At 56.7% G+C, this 15,324-nt stretch overlaps 1 protein-coding gene across 1 annotated transcript in view; it reads left to right on the top strand.

Annotated features, from left to right (window-relative positions):
- The first annotated feature begins 541 nt into the window (after positions 1-541).
- Positions 542-15,324, top strand: part of LOC104027533 (uncharacterized) — a 347,867-nt gene continuing 333,084 nt past the window's right edge. Inside the window, 4 exon segments of the mRNA XM_075725302.1 lie at positions 542-1,149; positions 1,797-2,189; positions 5,919-7,191; positions 13,220-14,069. Of these exon segments, the coding sequence (XP_075581417.1) occupies positions 542-1,149; positions 1,797-2,189; positions 5,919-7,191; positions 13,220-14,069 (3,124 nt within the window).

Genomic DNA, 15,324 nt, shown 5'->3' with positions numbered 1-15,324 from the left:
GCGTTTACGAAGAGGCTAAGCAGAAACAAACCTCGCCAGTCATGATAATGGGAGGGCTTCTACCCACCAGAACTTTGAAGTTCTACGGAGAGCTTGGCAGCTGATAAGGATGCAAACGCTGGGGCGGGGACTGTGCGTCTGGAGGAGGTCATGAGCAGGGGAAGAGGGGGCAGGGAGGAGAAAAAGCGGGGGCAGACAAAAAAAAGGGGATAAAAGGGGCTGGTGGTGTCCTACAAGGGGGTCAGTCTATGCGTTGGCCGTTGCAGTTTGACCTGTCTTCGTTATTCAGTCTTTCTCTTAACTATTTCTGGACCCAGTGACAGCTACTGGGCAGGGGACTGGTGTGAATGGGTTTGGGGTCATCTACAGGAGTCAGACTGGGGGTGTCAGCACCCCTGGTCTGTGGTGTCAGCTACTGGAGTGGGCGGAGGTCTTGCTGGAAGGGCTCCAGCAGCTGGGCGGCACCGTACTGGGTGGTACTGGGCTGGGCTGGCGCTGCTGGAGGAGGTGGCTGCTCTTAACATCCCTTAGCACATCTCAAATGGCCCCCTTTGGTCTCCCAGCAGGTGATGGGACAGACAGCGAGAAGAAGAAGGAGTCGCAGCCCATGGAAGAGGACAGGGTGATGCTGGAAGGACCCAGAGAGGAGCCCCAGAACTCCAAGGTGGACATGGACCATGATGTTCAACATCAGCCAGATGATAAGCAAGGTAGCAAAGTACCAAGACGCCCCCGAAAATGCTCTTTCAAAGGGACGTATGCTGAAGACCTTCAAGAAGACGCAACCCAACCAAGGAGTAGCTCCAGGGGGAAGGTGTACAAGTGTGTGGACTGCAAGAAGATCTTCACCTGGGGGAGCAGCCTGACCCGGCACCGACGGATCCACACGGGAGAGAAGCCCTTCAAGTGCCTGGACTGTGGGAAGAGCTTCACGCAGAGCGTGGTCCTCCTGCGGCACTGGAGGACACACACCAAGGAGAAACCCTTTCTCTGCACCACGTGCGGGAAACGCTTCTCCTGGCGCTCAGACCTCATCACCCACCAACGCATCCACACGGGAGAGAGACCGTACGCCTGCTCGCACTGCGAGAAGACCTTCCGGAAGAGGTCTCACCTCATGAGGCATCAGCAAGTCCTCCATGATGGTGAGTCCTTGTGGGCGGCGGGGCTTAGCATGAGATGTCCCATGCCCTGGTGGAGCCGTGGGTGGGGATGGCCCAGAGAAGCACGTGGTGGGGCTGCGTTGGGATTCCTGCTCCCAGCGTGGCAGCAGCGATGGGGTGGGAGATGTCCCTGGGGATGGATTTGCTCTGTCCGCAGGTTGGGTTGAGCTGTCGGTGGGGATAGTCCTGGTCTGAGCAGAAGGTTGGACTGGAGACCTCCAACTAATGGAACTGCGCTGGAAGAAACTCCTCTGTGCAGGGGGGTTCATGAGTCAGTCTTGATGATAGCAAATGGTCTCCAAGAATATTTCCCAGGTTCATTTGTGGACATGGAGGCCTCTCTTCACCCATCCTCCACCACTGCAAATGCCCTCCTGGGTCTTCCCAACTTGCATTGCCCCAACAGATACTTGGTTTTCTCCTCCATCCTTGCTGGTGGAGGTCCTCTCCCCTCCTCTGCTCCACTCATCTTGAATTGGTGCAATGGCTTTGTCCTTCTCGAGCAGGCACCAAGAGCGCCCAGATGGAGCCAGGACAACCACCCCGGGTGCTGGAGGAGAAGTTGGAGAGCAAGAAGCAGCAGACACTGACGAGACAAAGGGGTGGCGTGAAGGACACTCACGCAGCCACAAGCAAGCCGGTGGCCCGTGCCAAGCAGAAGACCCATAAATGCCCAGAGTGTGGGAAGATGTTCTGCTGGAGAAACAGCCTGAGACGCCACCAAAGAAATCACACGGGAGAACGACCCTACAAGTGCCCAGACTGTGGGAAGACCTTCAATGACTTCTCCAACCTCGTGTCCCACCATAGGATCCATAAGGGAGAAAGACCATATGAGTGCCCCGAGTGCGGGGAGTGCTTCACCCAGAACTCGAGCCTTTCCAGGCATCGGAGGACCCACACTGGAGAAAAACCCTTTTCCTGCTCTGATTGCGGGAAATCCTTTACTCAGAAGCAAAAACTCATCTTGCACCAGCGGATCCACACCGGGGAGATGCCATACAGCTGCCAGCAATGCCAGAAAACCTTTCGGACCAGCTCCCACCTCACCACGCACCAGCAGATCCACACGCAGGAGAGCTCCCACGCATGCCTGGTCTGCGGGAAGTCATTCAGTGTGGGCGCCGAGTGTCTTCTCCATCAGAGGACCCACTTGGAAGAGGTGCCGGTGGGCCCGGGTGCTTCTCCAGGGGGTGATGGGCCATGAAATTAGGGGGTTGTTACTTAGATAGGGACTTCCACCCCTTTGGTCTCATCCCATAAGCCTGGTGATCTTGGAGGAGGATATTCGGAGATGTCTGGGGATGCTAATGCCCCACCGAGATTTTTTTTTGGGGGGTGAGGGGTTGGGTGAGCCCCTCTCTGCTTTTAAACACGAGTGCCTGCACATAGATGTAAAGAAGGTAGAGATTTACTACCAGGTGCCTTGGGCACATGGACAACGTGGCTCTTCCTTCACCCCAGTACGTGGGACCATCACATCCAAGAGCCCCAGCATCTCCATGGGGACTTGTGGGTCCAGGGAAAGGAGATGTTTAAGAAATGCCGCCTTCCTGGGAAAAACAGGGTGCTCCCATGAGTCCAAAGGGATTATAAAGTCTTGTTAGCCAGCGGGGTCGTTAACAAGACCCAAGGTTGAACAAACTGATGGACCGCGTTGGTACGACGTTTTGGTGGGATGCTGGTTGGCATCTCGGGTCTTGTTTTACAAGCTGTGACCGTAGTGTTGTGTTTTATTCAGTTTGCTCTTAATATGTTTATCTCTACCCGTTCATCACTTGCTTCGTTAAAAGCATGTACCATTAATTATTACCTAATTATAAACTGTCAAGATGAACTTCAATGATGGTGCTCACCAAGGCTGAGGCTTTTGTGCTTCCCGGTGGATTACAGGGATATCGGACCATGATGGTGGGGGGATGAGCCGCTCTCACCAGTGGCTCAGGGACTGTTTTACCCCAAGGAAGGAGACACTTCCGATGGGGAAAACTTTGGCAAAAAGCCTCGAGAGGTTCGGAGGAAGCAAAAATTCAGCCAGGACCCTGCAATAAAAATTTGAGCATATGGGATGCTCCCTTCATTGTGTATGTGCACACACACACACGCGCAGACAAGTGTATGTATATATCCCCTTGTAGTAAATAGAAGAAATACCTCTTTTTTTTTTTAAGTTTTGATCAAATATTGTGGATCTCGCTCATAATTTCAGATTCATGTCCTGTTCATTTAACAGTGAATAGATCTGGGGGATGCACAAGAGATGGGGAGGAGGGACACAACCAGGCAGAGGACCCGACCCAACCAAAGAGATACTCCTGGCTCTATCACCTCGTGCTCAACAATAAAATGGGGAGGAGGGGGTTTGGGAGTGGGGGTTGGCCAACTTCTGGTCAGGAACTGGCTGGGCATCCGTCTCCCCATAGGAGGTGGTGAGTGCTGGCCTTTGCATCACTCCTCCTTCTCCTTCTCCTTCTCCTTCTCCTTCTCCTTCTCCTTCTCCTTCTCCTTCTCCTTCTCCTCTTCCTCCTCCTCCTTCTCCTCTTCCTCCTTCTCCTTCTCCTTCTCCTTCTCCTTCTCCTTCTCCTTCTCCTTCTCCTTCTCCTTCTCCTTCTCCTTCTCCTTCTCCTCCTTCTCCTCCTTCTCCTCCTTCTTCTCCTTCTCTCCTCCTCCTCCTCCTCCTCCTTCTCTTTCTTTCTCCTTCTCCTTCTTCTCCTCCTTCTTCTTCTTTTCTTCTCTTTCTCCTTCCTCTTCTCCTTCTCTTGTTAAACTATTTTCATCTCCACCCACGAGTTTTCTCACTTTTCCTCTTCTTTTCCCCTTCCCGCGTTCACCCACAGTGGGTGCGAGCAGCCAACAGCCCAGCGCTGCCCCATGCCGACCTGCCCCATCCCCCCCCCGGCCCTCCCGGGGGATGCGATGAGTGTTGGGGTAGGGGAGGGGGGAAGGGGACCAGGGGTGGGCGCCAGTCCCGTGTGGAGGAGGAGGAGGGATGGAGGAGGAGGAGGGATGAAGGAGAAGGAGGAGGGATGGAGGAGGAGGAGAGATGGAGGAGGAGAAGGAGGAGGAACAGGAGGGATGAAGGAGGAGGAGGGATGGAGGAGGAGGAGGAACTGAGGAGGAGAAGGAGGAGGAGGGATGGAGGAGGAGCAGGAGGGATGGAGGAGGAGCAGGAGGGATGGAGGAGGAGGAGCAGGAGGAGGAGGGATGGAGGAGGAGGAGGGATGGAGGAGGAGGAGCAGGAGGAGGAGGGATGGAGGAGGAGCAGGAGGGATGGAGGAGGAGCAGGAGGAGGAGGGATGGAGCAGGAGGAGGAGGGATGGAGGAGGAACGGGAGGGATGGAGGAGGAGCAGGAGGAGGAGGGATGGAGCAGGAGGAGGAGGGATGGAGGAGGAACGGGAGGGATGGAGGAGGAGCAGGAGGAGGGGGGATGGAGGAGCAGGAGGAGGGTTGGAGGATGGAGGAGGAAGAGGAGGGTTGGAGGATGGAGGAGGAAGAGGAGGGACGGAGGAGGCGGGATGGAGGAGGAGGCATGGAGAAGGAGGCGGGATGGAGGAGGAGGCATGGAGAAGGAGGCGGGATGGAGGAGGAGCAGGAGCAGGAAAAGGAGGGATGGAGGCGGAAGAGGAGGAGGAAGAGGAGGAAGGACGCGGCTCCGCTACTCACTGTGTCCGGGTCACAGGAGGAGCCGCCTCCACGGGGACCACCGAGCGCCCCGCACCCCCCGGCCCCGGGCCCATCGCCCCCCGCCGCCGCATCCCGCAGGTAAGCGGGGAGGGGGGCCCGGGGCAGCCCCAGCCCCTCTCTGCCCCGCTCCCGGGGGTCCCACGGGCTGTGCCGTGGGGCTGAGCTCCCAGGGTCCCAGGGGTGGCTGCTGTGGGGCAGGGTGGTGGTGGTTGGGTCCTGCCCACCGCATGGGTCCTACCACCAGGTCCAGATGGATGCTGGTGGTTGATGATGCTTTGGGACGCACGTGGTGGTGGTTGGTCCCATCCCATCCGTGGGGTGCGAGTGACCACGGGACCCCATCGTCGCATCCTCTTTCTTCTCCAGGTCTGCCCAGTGGAGTAAGGGATGGGCTCTGGGTGTGGTGGGAAAGGGTGGCACAGAGGAGAAGCCCCTTGGGCAGGTGGGCAGCGAGGGGGGAGAGGGGCACGATGGTGCTTCCTCAGCCCAGAGGTTCACATGGACCTTCTCTGTCTGGTAACCCTCAATTGATCTCTTTCCCATGGCCTTTGCCTGTGTCCTCATGGCCCGTGAGCTGCATCGGTGTGGGGTTGTAGCCTAGGGTCACCACCTGTGACCACCCTGTGGTGCCACTGGAGCTGCTGAGCAGGCTGGATTTGGGCATCAGAGCCTTAAACTTTCATAGGAACTTCGGTGAAGGCATTGCCCTGACTTGGGCTTGGGATCTTCATTCCTACAGCTGACAGGATGGCGGATGGGAAGGAAAACTGTCTGGAGGAACCAGAAGGGTCTGAGCTGTGTTGGGACCTATGTGAGGTGGACGTCCTTCAAGAGCCAAACCCAACGGCACAGTGCGAGCGTGAGAGTCAACCACAACAAGCCTCGGAAGGACCAAGCAATGACTCCCGTGGACGCCCGTCACGAAGAAAGGGTGGACGGCTGCAAGCCTGCAATGGGAGCCGTGCAACAAAGAGGACCTACAGCTCCGGCAAGAGTGGGAAGAACGGTGCTGGGAAGGCAGAAGGGGCCATGCACAAGGCCCTCTATAGCTGTCTTGACTGTGGGAAGATCTTCAGTCGGAGGTCCTTCCTCATCCCCCACCAGCGCATCCACACCGGTGAAAAGCCCTTCACCTGCCACGAGTGCGGGAAGGGTTTCCGAGTTGGGTCAGCTCTCAACAAACATCAACGGATCCATACGGGCGAGAAACCCTACAAGTGCTCGGACTGTGGGAAGCGTTTCCGTCTCACCTCCACCCTCAGCACCCACCGGAAGATCCACACCGGGGAGAAACCCTACGTCTGCCTTGTTTGCGGGAAGAGCTTTCGATTGAGCACGTATCTGCTGGCCCACGAAGCCACCCATAGCGTGGACAACCCTTTTCGGTGTCTCGCGTGCGGGAAGAACTTCAGCTTGAGACGGTACCTGGCCATTCATCAGCGGATCCATACTGGAGAGAAGCCGTTCAAGTGCTCAGTGTGCGGGAAGGGCTTCAACCGGAGATCGACCCTCATCGTTCACCAGCGAGTCCATACTGGGGAGAAACCCTACAAGTGCCCTGAATGCGGGAAGAGCTTCATCATGAGTTCAGACCTCGTCGCCCATCGGAGAATCCACACTGGGGAGAAACCCTACAACTGTCTCAACTGCGATAAAAGCTTTCGCTTGAGCTCCCACCTTACAAGACACCAGCGAAGCCACACTGGGGAGAGACCGTACAAATGTATGGACTGCGGGCAAAGCTACACAGACAACTCTGGACTCATCAAACACAGGAAGATCCACATGGAAAAGCAGCAGAGGACATCTCAGGGAGCCCACCCAGGGGAGGGACGTTATAAATGCCCCTACTGTAGTAAGAGCTTCCATGCAAAGTCAGCTCTGGTCCTTCACCGGGCTACCCACACCGGAGAGCGACCCTATAGATGCTCCAAGTGTGAGAAGACCTTCAGCCACAGCGCAACCTTACTGAAACACCAGCGAATCCATACAGGGGAGAGACCCTTCAAGTGCCCCGACTGTGAGAAGTGCTACAACGATGGCTCGACCCTTCGAAGACACCGGAGGAGCCACACCGACGAGAAACCCTATAAGTGTCCCAGTTGTGGGGAATGTTTTGGTGCCATCGCAGCTCTCCTGAAGCACCAGCGGTTCCATACCGAGGGGAGACCTTACAGATGCTCCGACTGCGGGAAAAATTTCCACTCTAATTTTCTCCTCGTCACCCACCAACGAATCCACACGGGAGAAAAACCCTATACCTGCCCCATCTGCAAAAAAACCTTCCGCCAAGCCTCCCACTGTACAAGGCACCAGGAGATTCACAGGAGGACCAGGGCTGGCGTTGCTTTGTGCGACGTGTCTGAGCACCACGTGCAGAAAGGAAAGACCCGTCACAGAGCGGGAGCGGAGGCGGGATGTGATGATCAATTAACGAGTCCAGATGGTGCTTCCACAGCTCAACAATAAAAGAATTTGAGATGCCCTGAGTCCATCAGCTGGTCCAAGTTACTCACCCAAAGAAGATGTGTCCCATGTCCTACCTGCTAACCATGGTTGTGTAAGTCTTTGCACACCCGGATATCAATTTGAGCCCAGTATTAGTGAATTAGTGGTGACACGGGGTTCCTATGTCACTCTTTTTGTGGTGTGACCCTTATTTCTCACCCTGTTGACACTGAGTGCCTTTGGACTAAGGCTCTGATGGCTCTCGCTTTTAAATTTAATATTATTCCCTCATCTCCAAGTCTGTCTCCTCCCAAACTCATCATAACCAACCCTCTAACTATCCTTCTCAACTCACCCTTGACTTCATCCCCCATTTTTACTGAAGTAGGTCCCTATGTGGTTTGGAAAAAATCATACTCAACAACTACTTTTGGATCCCAACTGGTCCTTAAAAAGAGTTGAGTGAGCAGTATTAATAAACACATCCAGACTGGACTCACCTTCTCGTTTACCACTGACAAGAGATGGCCGGCCTGGCTCCGTAGTGATGTCCCACCTCAGCTCAACTTCCGCCCATGTGGGGATCCCCCCTTTTTGGGGGCTGGCATGGAAGTGCTTGATGGTGTTGACATCAAAGTCCCGGTCAAGCTAGACGCAATGACTACCTCACTGTGCAATCTTCGTATTCCCTTACAATCATCGTTGCGTAAGTTGGGAACGGGACCGTGGTTGACCCCAAACGCTGTCCGTTAATGAGAACATCCAATTTATGAAGAGTGGCTGGAAAGCTGCCCGGCAGAAAAGGAGCGGGGGGTGTTGGTCAGCAGTGTGCCCAGGTGGCCAAGGCGGCCAGCAGCATCCTGGCTTTGTCAGGAATAGGGAATGTTTCCTCGGCTTTGAGTTGCCTTCAGACCCAACACTGCATTCAAGCTGAAACCTCAAGAGAAGGTGACACCAGAAGTCTGCTTGCTGAAATTTGTGAAGTTGCCTGGGATGATGCCACCGAATGTCACCTGGTGGCACTTGGGGAACTTTGCTTATGATGGAAATGTGGACGTGGCTTGACGGTGAGATGCTGCTTCCGAAAGAACCTACCCCATCGCGTCTTTGGGTCTACGCCAAGGCAGGTCCATGGTCCGTCTCCAGGACACCAGCCCTGACAAGGAATGAAAGGACGGCCGTCAGTAGATGCTGAAGATTGCATCCCGGCGCCAGGAGCGGGGCCCGTGGGCGAAGGGAATTCCTTTTGAACCTCTAAGCTGTGCCTTAATTCCCCTGGGGGAGTCATTTCCCATCACGGCCCCGCAAACCCACCGAGATGATGCTCGTCTGCGCCGTTTACGTTTACAATCTTTGTGTCATTTGCTCTATGTTGACTCTTCGTAGCCACACTACAAGTATTAATCTACCTATTTATATCTTTACTACCCAATCTGGATGCGATTTTAACCACACCGCCCCAAATTACCGCTTACCAAGTACTACCAACTAACTACCCTCTACCACCACATCACCCCTACCGCTCTCGGTACAAATTTGTCTCTAATCGAACATTTATTTGCAGCCTAAAGTCTTAAGTCAGCTATTGAAACAGGCAAAGGAGCGGGCATAATAAACTTTAATACAATTTAAACTTTAATACATCTTAAAGTTTAATAACTGCTACCGTGATACCAGAAAAATCGGACAAATTCCAGAATATGTTCAAAAAAAAGAGTCAAACATCGGTGGTGGGAGTCCATTTTAGGACGGTCTCCCACCTTTATGGTCGGTTGTCAGCCCAGATAATGCTTGCGCTGCTCAACGCTGAAAGAGGATGATCTGATCAGGGAATGTGAAATGCTCCAAACCCCTTAATTATTATAATATATATATTATGTATATTAGAATTCATTTTAGCCCGGTATTAGTGAATTACTGGATTTACTGTTGTTCCTATCCAGAAAATTGTACCACTCTCTGCACACTTATTCTGAAATAAATGGTTTATTCCTGAAGCTGTTGGTCAGGTGTCTTCCTAGAGAGCTTTTTAATTGCTGCGGGTCGTTAACGAATAATTTTAGGGGGCCCAGGGACAGAGGATTGGGATGAGGATGTTTGGAGCTTGCAGGACCCCGGAGCTGAGCCACAAATACCCCTCGGGGGGATATTGGGGGTCCCCCAGAGGTGGTTGGGTTATTTTGGGGGGGATATTTGGAACTTGCAGGACCCCAGAGCTGAGCTGCAAATACCCCTCAGGGGGATATTGGGGGTCTCCCAGAGGTGGTTTTGGTTTTTTTTTTTTTGCGGGGGGAGGATGTTTGGAGCTTGCAGGACCCCAGAGCTGAGCTGCAGATATCCCATGGGGGGATACTGGGGGTCTCCCAGAGGTGGTTGGGTTATTTTGGGGGGGAGGATGTTTAGAGCTTGCAGGATTCTAGAGCTGAAACGCAGATATCCCTTGGGGGGATATTGGGGGGTCTCCCAGAGGTGGGGCTTTTTTCTGGGGGGGGGGGAGGATGCTTGGAGCTTGCAGGACCCCAGAGCTGAGCCACAAATACCCCTCGGGGGGATATTGGGGGTCTCCCAGAGGTGGTTGGGTTATTTTGGGGGGGATATTTGGAGCTTGCAGGATTCTAGAGCTGAGCCACAAATATCCCTCGGGAGGATATTGGGGGGTCCCCAGGAGGTGGCTGCATTTTTTTTTTGGGGGGGGGTATTTGGAGCTTGCAGAACCCCAGAGCTGAGCTACAAATACCCCTCGGGGGGATATTGGGGGTCTCCCAGAGGTGGGTTTGGGTTTTTTTTTGGGGGGGGGGGGAGGATGTTTGGAGCTTGCAGGACCCCAGAGCTGAACCGCAAATATCCTGGGGGGATACTGGGGGGGTCCCCGGGAGGTGGCTGCATTTTTTTTCGGGGGGGGGGGGGGATATTTGGAGCTTGCAGGCCCCCAGAGCTGAGCTGCAAATACCCCTCGGGGGGATATTGGGGGTCTCCCAGACGTGGGTTGGGTTTTTTTTTTTTTGGGGGGGGGATATTTGGAGCTTGCAGGACCCCAGAGCTGAGCCACAAATACCCCTCGGGGGGATATTGGGGGTCTCCCAGAGGTGGTTGGGTTATTTTGGGGTGCATATTTGGAGCTTGCAGGATTCTAGAGCTGAGCCACAAATATCCCTCGGGAGGATATTGGGGGGTCCCCAGGAGGTGGCTGCATTTTGGGGGGGGGGGGGGATATTTGGAGCTTGCAGGACCCCAGAGCTGAGCTATAAATACCCCTCGGGAGGATATTGGGGGTCCCCCAGAGGTGGGTTGGGTTTTTTTTTTGGGGGGGGGAGAGGATGTTTGGAGCTTGCAGGACCCCAGAGCTGAGCCGCAAATACCCCGGGGGGATACTGGGGGGGTCCCCGGGAGGTGGCTGCTTTTTTTTGGGGGGGGGGGGATATTTGGAGCTTGCAGGCCCCCAGAGCTGAGCCGCAAATACCCCGGGGGGATCCCGGGGGGTCCCCGGGAGGTGGCTGGGGTGTCGGGGGGGGACACCGGGGGGCGGGTGCCGGCAGAGGCCCCGGCCGGTGCAAGGGGGGGCTGCGGCCCCCCCGTCGGGGGGTTGGCCTTCCTGGGTCAGGCCCCGCCGCCGCCGCCTCCATTGTCAACCCGCAGCCCCGCAGCGATCGCCCGGTACCGGCGGAGGGGGGGGGGATCGATCCCGGAGCCCCAGGGACCCCCGGGAGCCCGGAGTGGGGAGCCCGGAGAGGGGGGACCCCTGGGACCCCCGGGAGCCCGGAGAGGGGGGAGCCTGGAGCCCGGGGGAGCACGGAGAGGGGCAATCCCAGAGCTGGGGGACCCCCGGGAGCCGCGATCCTGGAGCTGGGGGACCCCCGGGAACCCGAAGTGGGGAGCCTGGAAGGGGGCGAGCCTGGAGCTGGGGGACCTCTGAGACCCCCAAGAGCTGCGAGCCTGGAGCTGGGGGACCTCTGGGAGCCCCGAGAGGGTCAAGCCCAGAAAGGATGGACCCCTGGGACCCCCGGGACCCCTGGGACCCCCGAGAGCTTGGATCCTGCAGCTGGGGGAGCCCCGAGAGGGTCAAGCCCAGAAAGGATGGACCCCTGGGACCCCCGTGACCCCTGAGAGCTTCGATCCTGGAGCTGGGGGACCCCCGGGACCCTGAAGCAGGGAGCCCGGAGTGGGGAGCCTGGAAAGCGGTGAGCCTGGAGCTGGGGGACCCCCGGGAGCCCCGAGAGGGTCAAGCCCAGAAAGGACAGACCCCTGGGACCCCCGGGACCCCCGAGAGCTTGGATCCTGCAGCTGGGGGACCCCCGGGAGCCTGGAGAGGGTCAAGCCTGGGAAGGACGGACCCCTGGGACCCCCGGGACCCCCGAGAGCTGTGATCCTGGGGCTGGGGGGACCCCTGGGACCCCGAAGCAGGGAGCCTGGAGTGGGGAGCCTGGACAGGGGCAAGCCTGGAGCTGGGGGATCCCTGGGACCCCTGGGAGCCCCGGGAGCCCAGAGGGGGTCAAGCCCAGAAGGATGGACCCCCAGGACCCCCGAGAGCTGTGATCCTGGAGCTGGGGGACCCCCAGGACCCCTGAGAGTGGCCATCCCAGAGCTGGGGGACCCCTGGGAGCCTGGAGAGGGTCAAGCCCAGGAAGGATGGACCCTTGGGACCCCCGGGACCCCGAAGTGGGGAGCCTGGAGAGGGGGAGCCCGGAGAGGGGGAGCCCGGAGCAGGGACCCTGGAAAGGGGCGAGCCTGGAGCTGGGGGACCCCCAGGAACCCTGAGAGCAGCCATCCCGGAGCTGGGAGACCCCCAGGACCCCCAGGAGCCTGGAGAGGGGCAGGCACATTGCCCCCCCCCCCCCCCCAAAGCTGTGCCCCCCCAGTAACAGGGAAGGGGGATCCCAGAGCTCTTTTCATCCCCAGTCCTACGGGAGCCCTTTTTGGGGTTGGTGGTCCCTGCCTCAGTTTCCCCCTGTGCAACAGAGGGGGGGCAGTGGCCTAGGGGAGGCTTGTTGCAGACCCCCACCCCTCTGGGTCGAACCGGGTGGTCCATCACAGTCCCGTTTCTTTCCCACTCACGTCTGGGTGCTGCCTTGGGTGGTTTTGGGCTGAGCGCAAGCGATTTTGGGGCCACGCCGCAGCCAGGGGCGTCGCTGACCTTGCCCTTGTCCTTGTCCTCACTCCAGCTCTGGTGGGACAGGGCTTGCAGGGTCATGATGCTGGTCCTCCTCTTCCCATAACCACATTTCCCAAGCAGGACAAGCTCCTTATTTCTCCTCCGCCTCCCTTTTGAGGAGGGATCTTTGTATTTATAACGCTGACTCCATGTTTTGGCTGTAGTTTGCTGTTTTCGAGGGTGTTATGGGCTGTATCTTGCTGTTTTGGAGGGTTTTATGGACACAAGACGCTGGTGGTGTCCTGCCCGTTGACTTCCCAGTAAGGATGGACTTGGGCAGGAGCAACCCTCAACCCAAACCGGGGAACGCACTCACAGCTTGTTTTTCCTCCCCAAACCAGGATTTCCCGTTCCCAAACCTTGGCCAGATCGAGCGGAGAGGGCTGCGAGGAAGAGGAGATGCTACGAGATACCCAGGCAGGTGAGGAAGAACGTGCTTGACCTTTCGTCCTCTCTTCTCTGTCCTCCAGCCGAGCATTGCTTCTGGCTGCAGGACAGCCCCGTTGCTGACACCTTCCTCTCGGAGATGGATCTGGGAGGATCTCCTTCCCCTTCCCTCTGGCACGGATGCAAATCCCCTTCCTCTCCTTGTCCCTTCCTCTGACAGGCGATGAGATGGGGATGGAGAACACGGAGGAGAAACCCCACCGGCAGAACCTTGCGGAAGAGGCTGTCTTGAAGGGCTCCATGGAGCAGGAGGTCAACGGGGAGGAAAAGGCGAGAAGATGCTCCACGGGGAGGGGTTGCAAATCCACCCCACGAAGCTCGGAGGAGGAAAGACCGACCATCTGCGAGGAATGTGGTCGGAGCTTCAGCCGCAGCTCAAACCTGGCGGTGCACCAGCGGCTGCACGCCGGTGAGAAGCCCTACAAGTGCTTGGAGTGCGGGAAGAGCTTCAGCCGCAGCTCCCATCTCATCACCCATCAACGTCTGCACACCGGGGAGAAGCCCTACAAGTGTCCCGATTGTGGGAAGAGCTTCAGCGACAGCTCCACGCTCATCACCCACCAACGCTTGCACACCGGTGAGAAGCCCTACAAATGCCCTGACTGTGGGAAGGGCTTCAACCAGAGCTCCAACCTCACGTCCCACCAACGCACCCACACTGGGGAAAGACCCTACAAGTGCCCTGAGTGCGGGAAGAGCTTCAGCGTCAGCTCCTACCTGATCCGCCACCAGAAGATCCACACTGGCGAGAGACCCTACAAGTGCGAGGAGTGCGAGAAGACGTTCAGCCAGAGCTCCAGCCTCATCATCCACCAACGTGTCCACACTGGAGAGAAGCCCTACAGGTGCGTTGACTGCGGGAAGTGGTTTAGGAACAGCTCGGACCTTATCCGGCATCAGCGGACGCATACAGGGGAGAGACCCTACCGCTGCCCCGACTGCGGGAAGAGCTTCAACCGCAGCTCCAACCTGATGACCCACCAACGCATCCATACCGGGGAGAAACCCTATGAGTGTCCTGAGTGCGGTAGGAGCTTCACCGTGAGTTCTGCCTTGATTAAACACCAAAGGACCCACCGGGAAGGGAAGCCCTACGAGTGCCCCGACTGCGGGAAGAGCTTTATCCGCTGTTCAAACTTCATTACCCATCGGAGGACCCATGTCGGGTAGAAACCTGGTGACTCGTGTTGGGTAGAGACCTGGCTGGTGGTCCCCACATCTTCCTGGTTCCCCACAGGGACCTGGATGAACGCAGGTAGGAACATCCATTTGCTGAGACGGGCTCAGCTGTGGGACGCAGACCAAGGGCAGAAATTCGTTAGGAAGAGCAGACTCATTGGCTTTAGACTCCAAAAAGTCACATCTGCTTGGTCCAGTAATTCTTCTGGTTGGCATCAGGCAACACCATATGGACCATGGGCTTCTTCCACAGCCAAACGGTGGATGGATTTAGGCACAGACCAAGATTTTGAAGACATCACTTGGGACTCAGCTTCTTCGGGAAGGAAGAAACAGGGTGGAAATGGTCCCACAACGCTGTTGGGACACACCAGGATGAGTTCTTCCTCATTTACAGGTTTGGTGTTTGGTTTTTTTTTTTCACGTGATGTTATTCGGTGGCATCATGTGACTTCTGTCCTGCCCATCTACGGTTTGTCTTTGGATGAATAAACTCCTGAGTTTTCCAAAGGGCTTCAGAAGAGGCTCCTGCAGCATCTTAGGGACGGAGATGGGCACAGCCCAACTCCACGTCCTGCTCTTATTCCCTTTGCGCTGCTGAAAATAAACGAGAACTCAGCTGCAATAAACTTTTCTTCCACTCACCTCCCTGGTGTGGCCTCACTGAACCCAAAACACCTCGTTTTCATCCAGGCTGGGGCTTGGCCATCTCTAGGGTTGAATTTTCCCAACAGTGCTGCAAGGATGGGAGTGGTGGGACAACTCTGTGGATGGGCGGAGGGTGAGCAGGACACGTGGGCTTGTGGTGTCCATGTTTTGGAAGGATGCTGCACCCTCACGACATAGCCATCAGCGCCAAATAAACCTCATCCATGGCTTGGTTTGAACCTTCATCCTTGTCCAAGGGAAGCGGAGAGGAATGGAGAGCCCAATCCCAGCTCCAGGGTCTCCATCCCAGCCCCAGCACCCCTGCAGCCGCTTCCTGGGGGGGGTCTCACACCCTCTGGGCACAGAAGATGCTCCCGGCCCCCCAGAATTTGGGCGCTTTTTTTCAGTTTTCCCCTCCAAAAAAGGCTCTTAGAATCATAGAATCGTTTAGGTTGGCAAAGCCCTTTAAGATCATCCAGTCCAACCATTAACCTACACTACCAAGCCCACGCTAAACCAACCAAGGGTAGACCAGACTGAACCATGGCCCCCAGTGCCACCTCTGCCCGTTTTTTGAACACTTCCAGGGATGGGGACTCCCCCAC

This window comes from Pelecanus crispus, chromosome 29, assembly GCF_030463565.1.
Source record: "Pelecanus crispus isolate bPelCri1 chromosome 29, bPelCri1.pri, whole genome shotgun sequence".
Lineage (NCBI taxonomy): Eukaryota > Metazoa > Chordata > Aves > Pelecaniformes > Pelecanidae > Pelecanus > Pelecanus crispus.
This window is presented reverse-complemented; position numbering and strand designations above follow the sequence as displayed.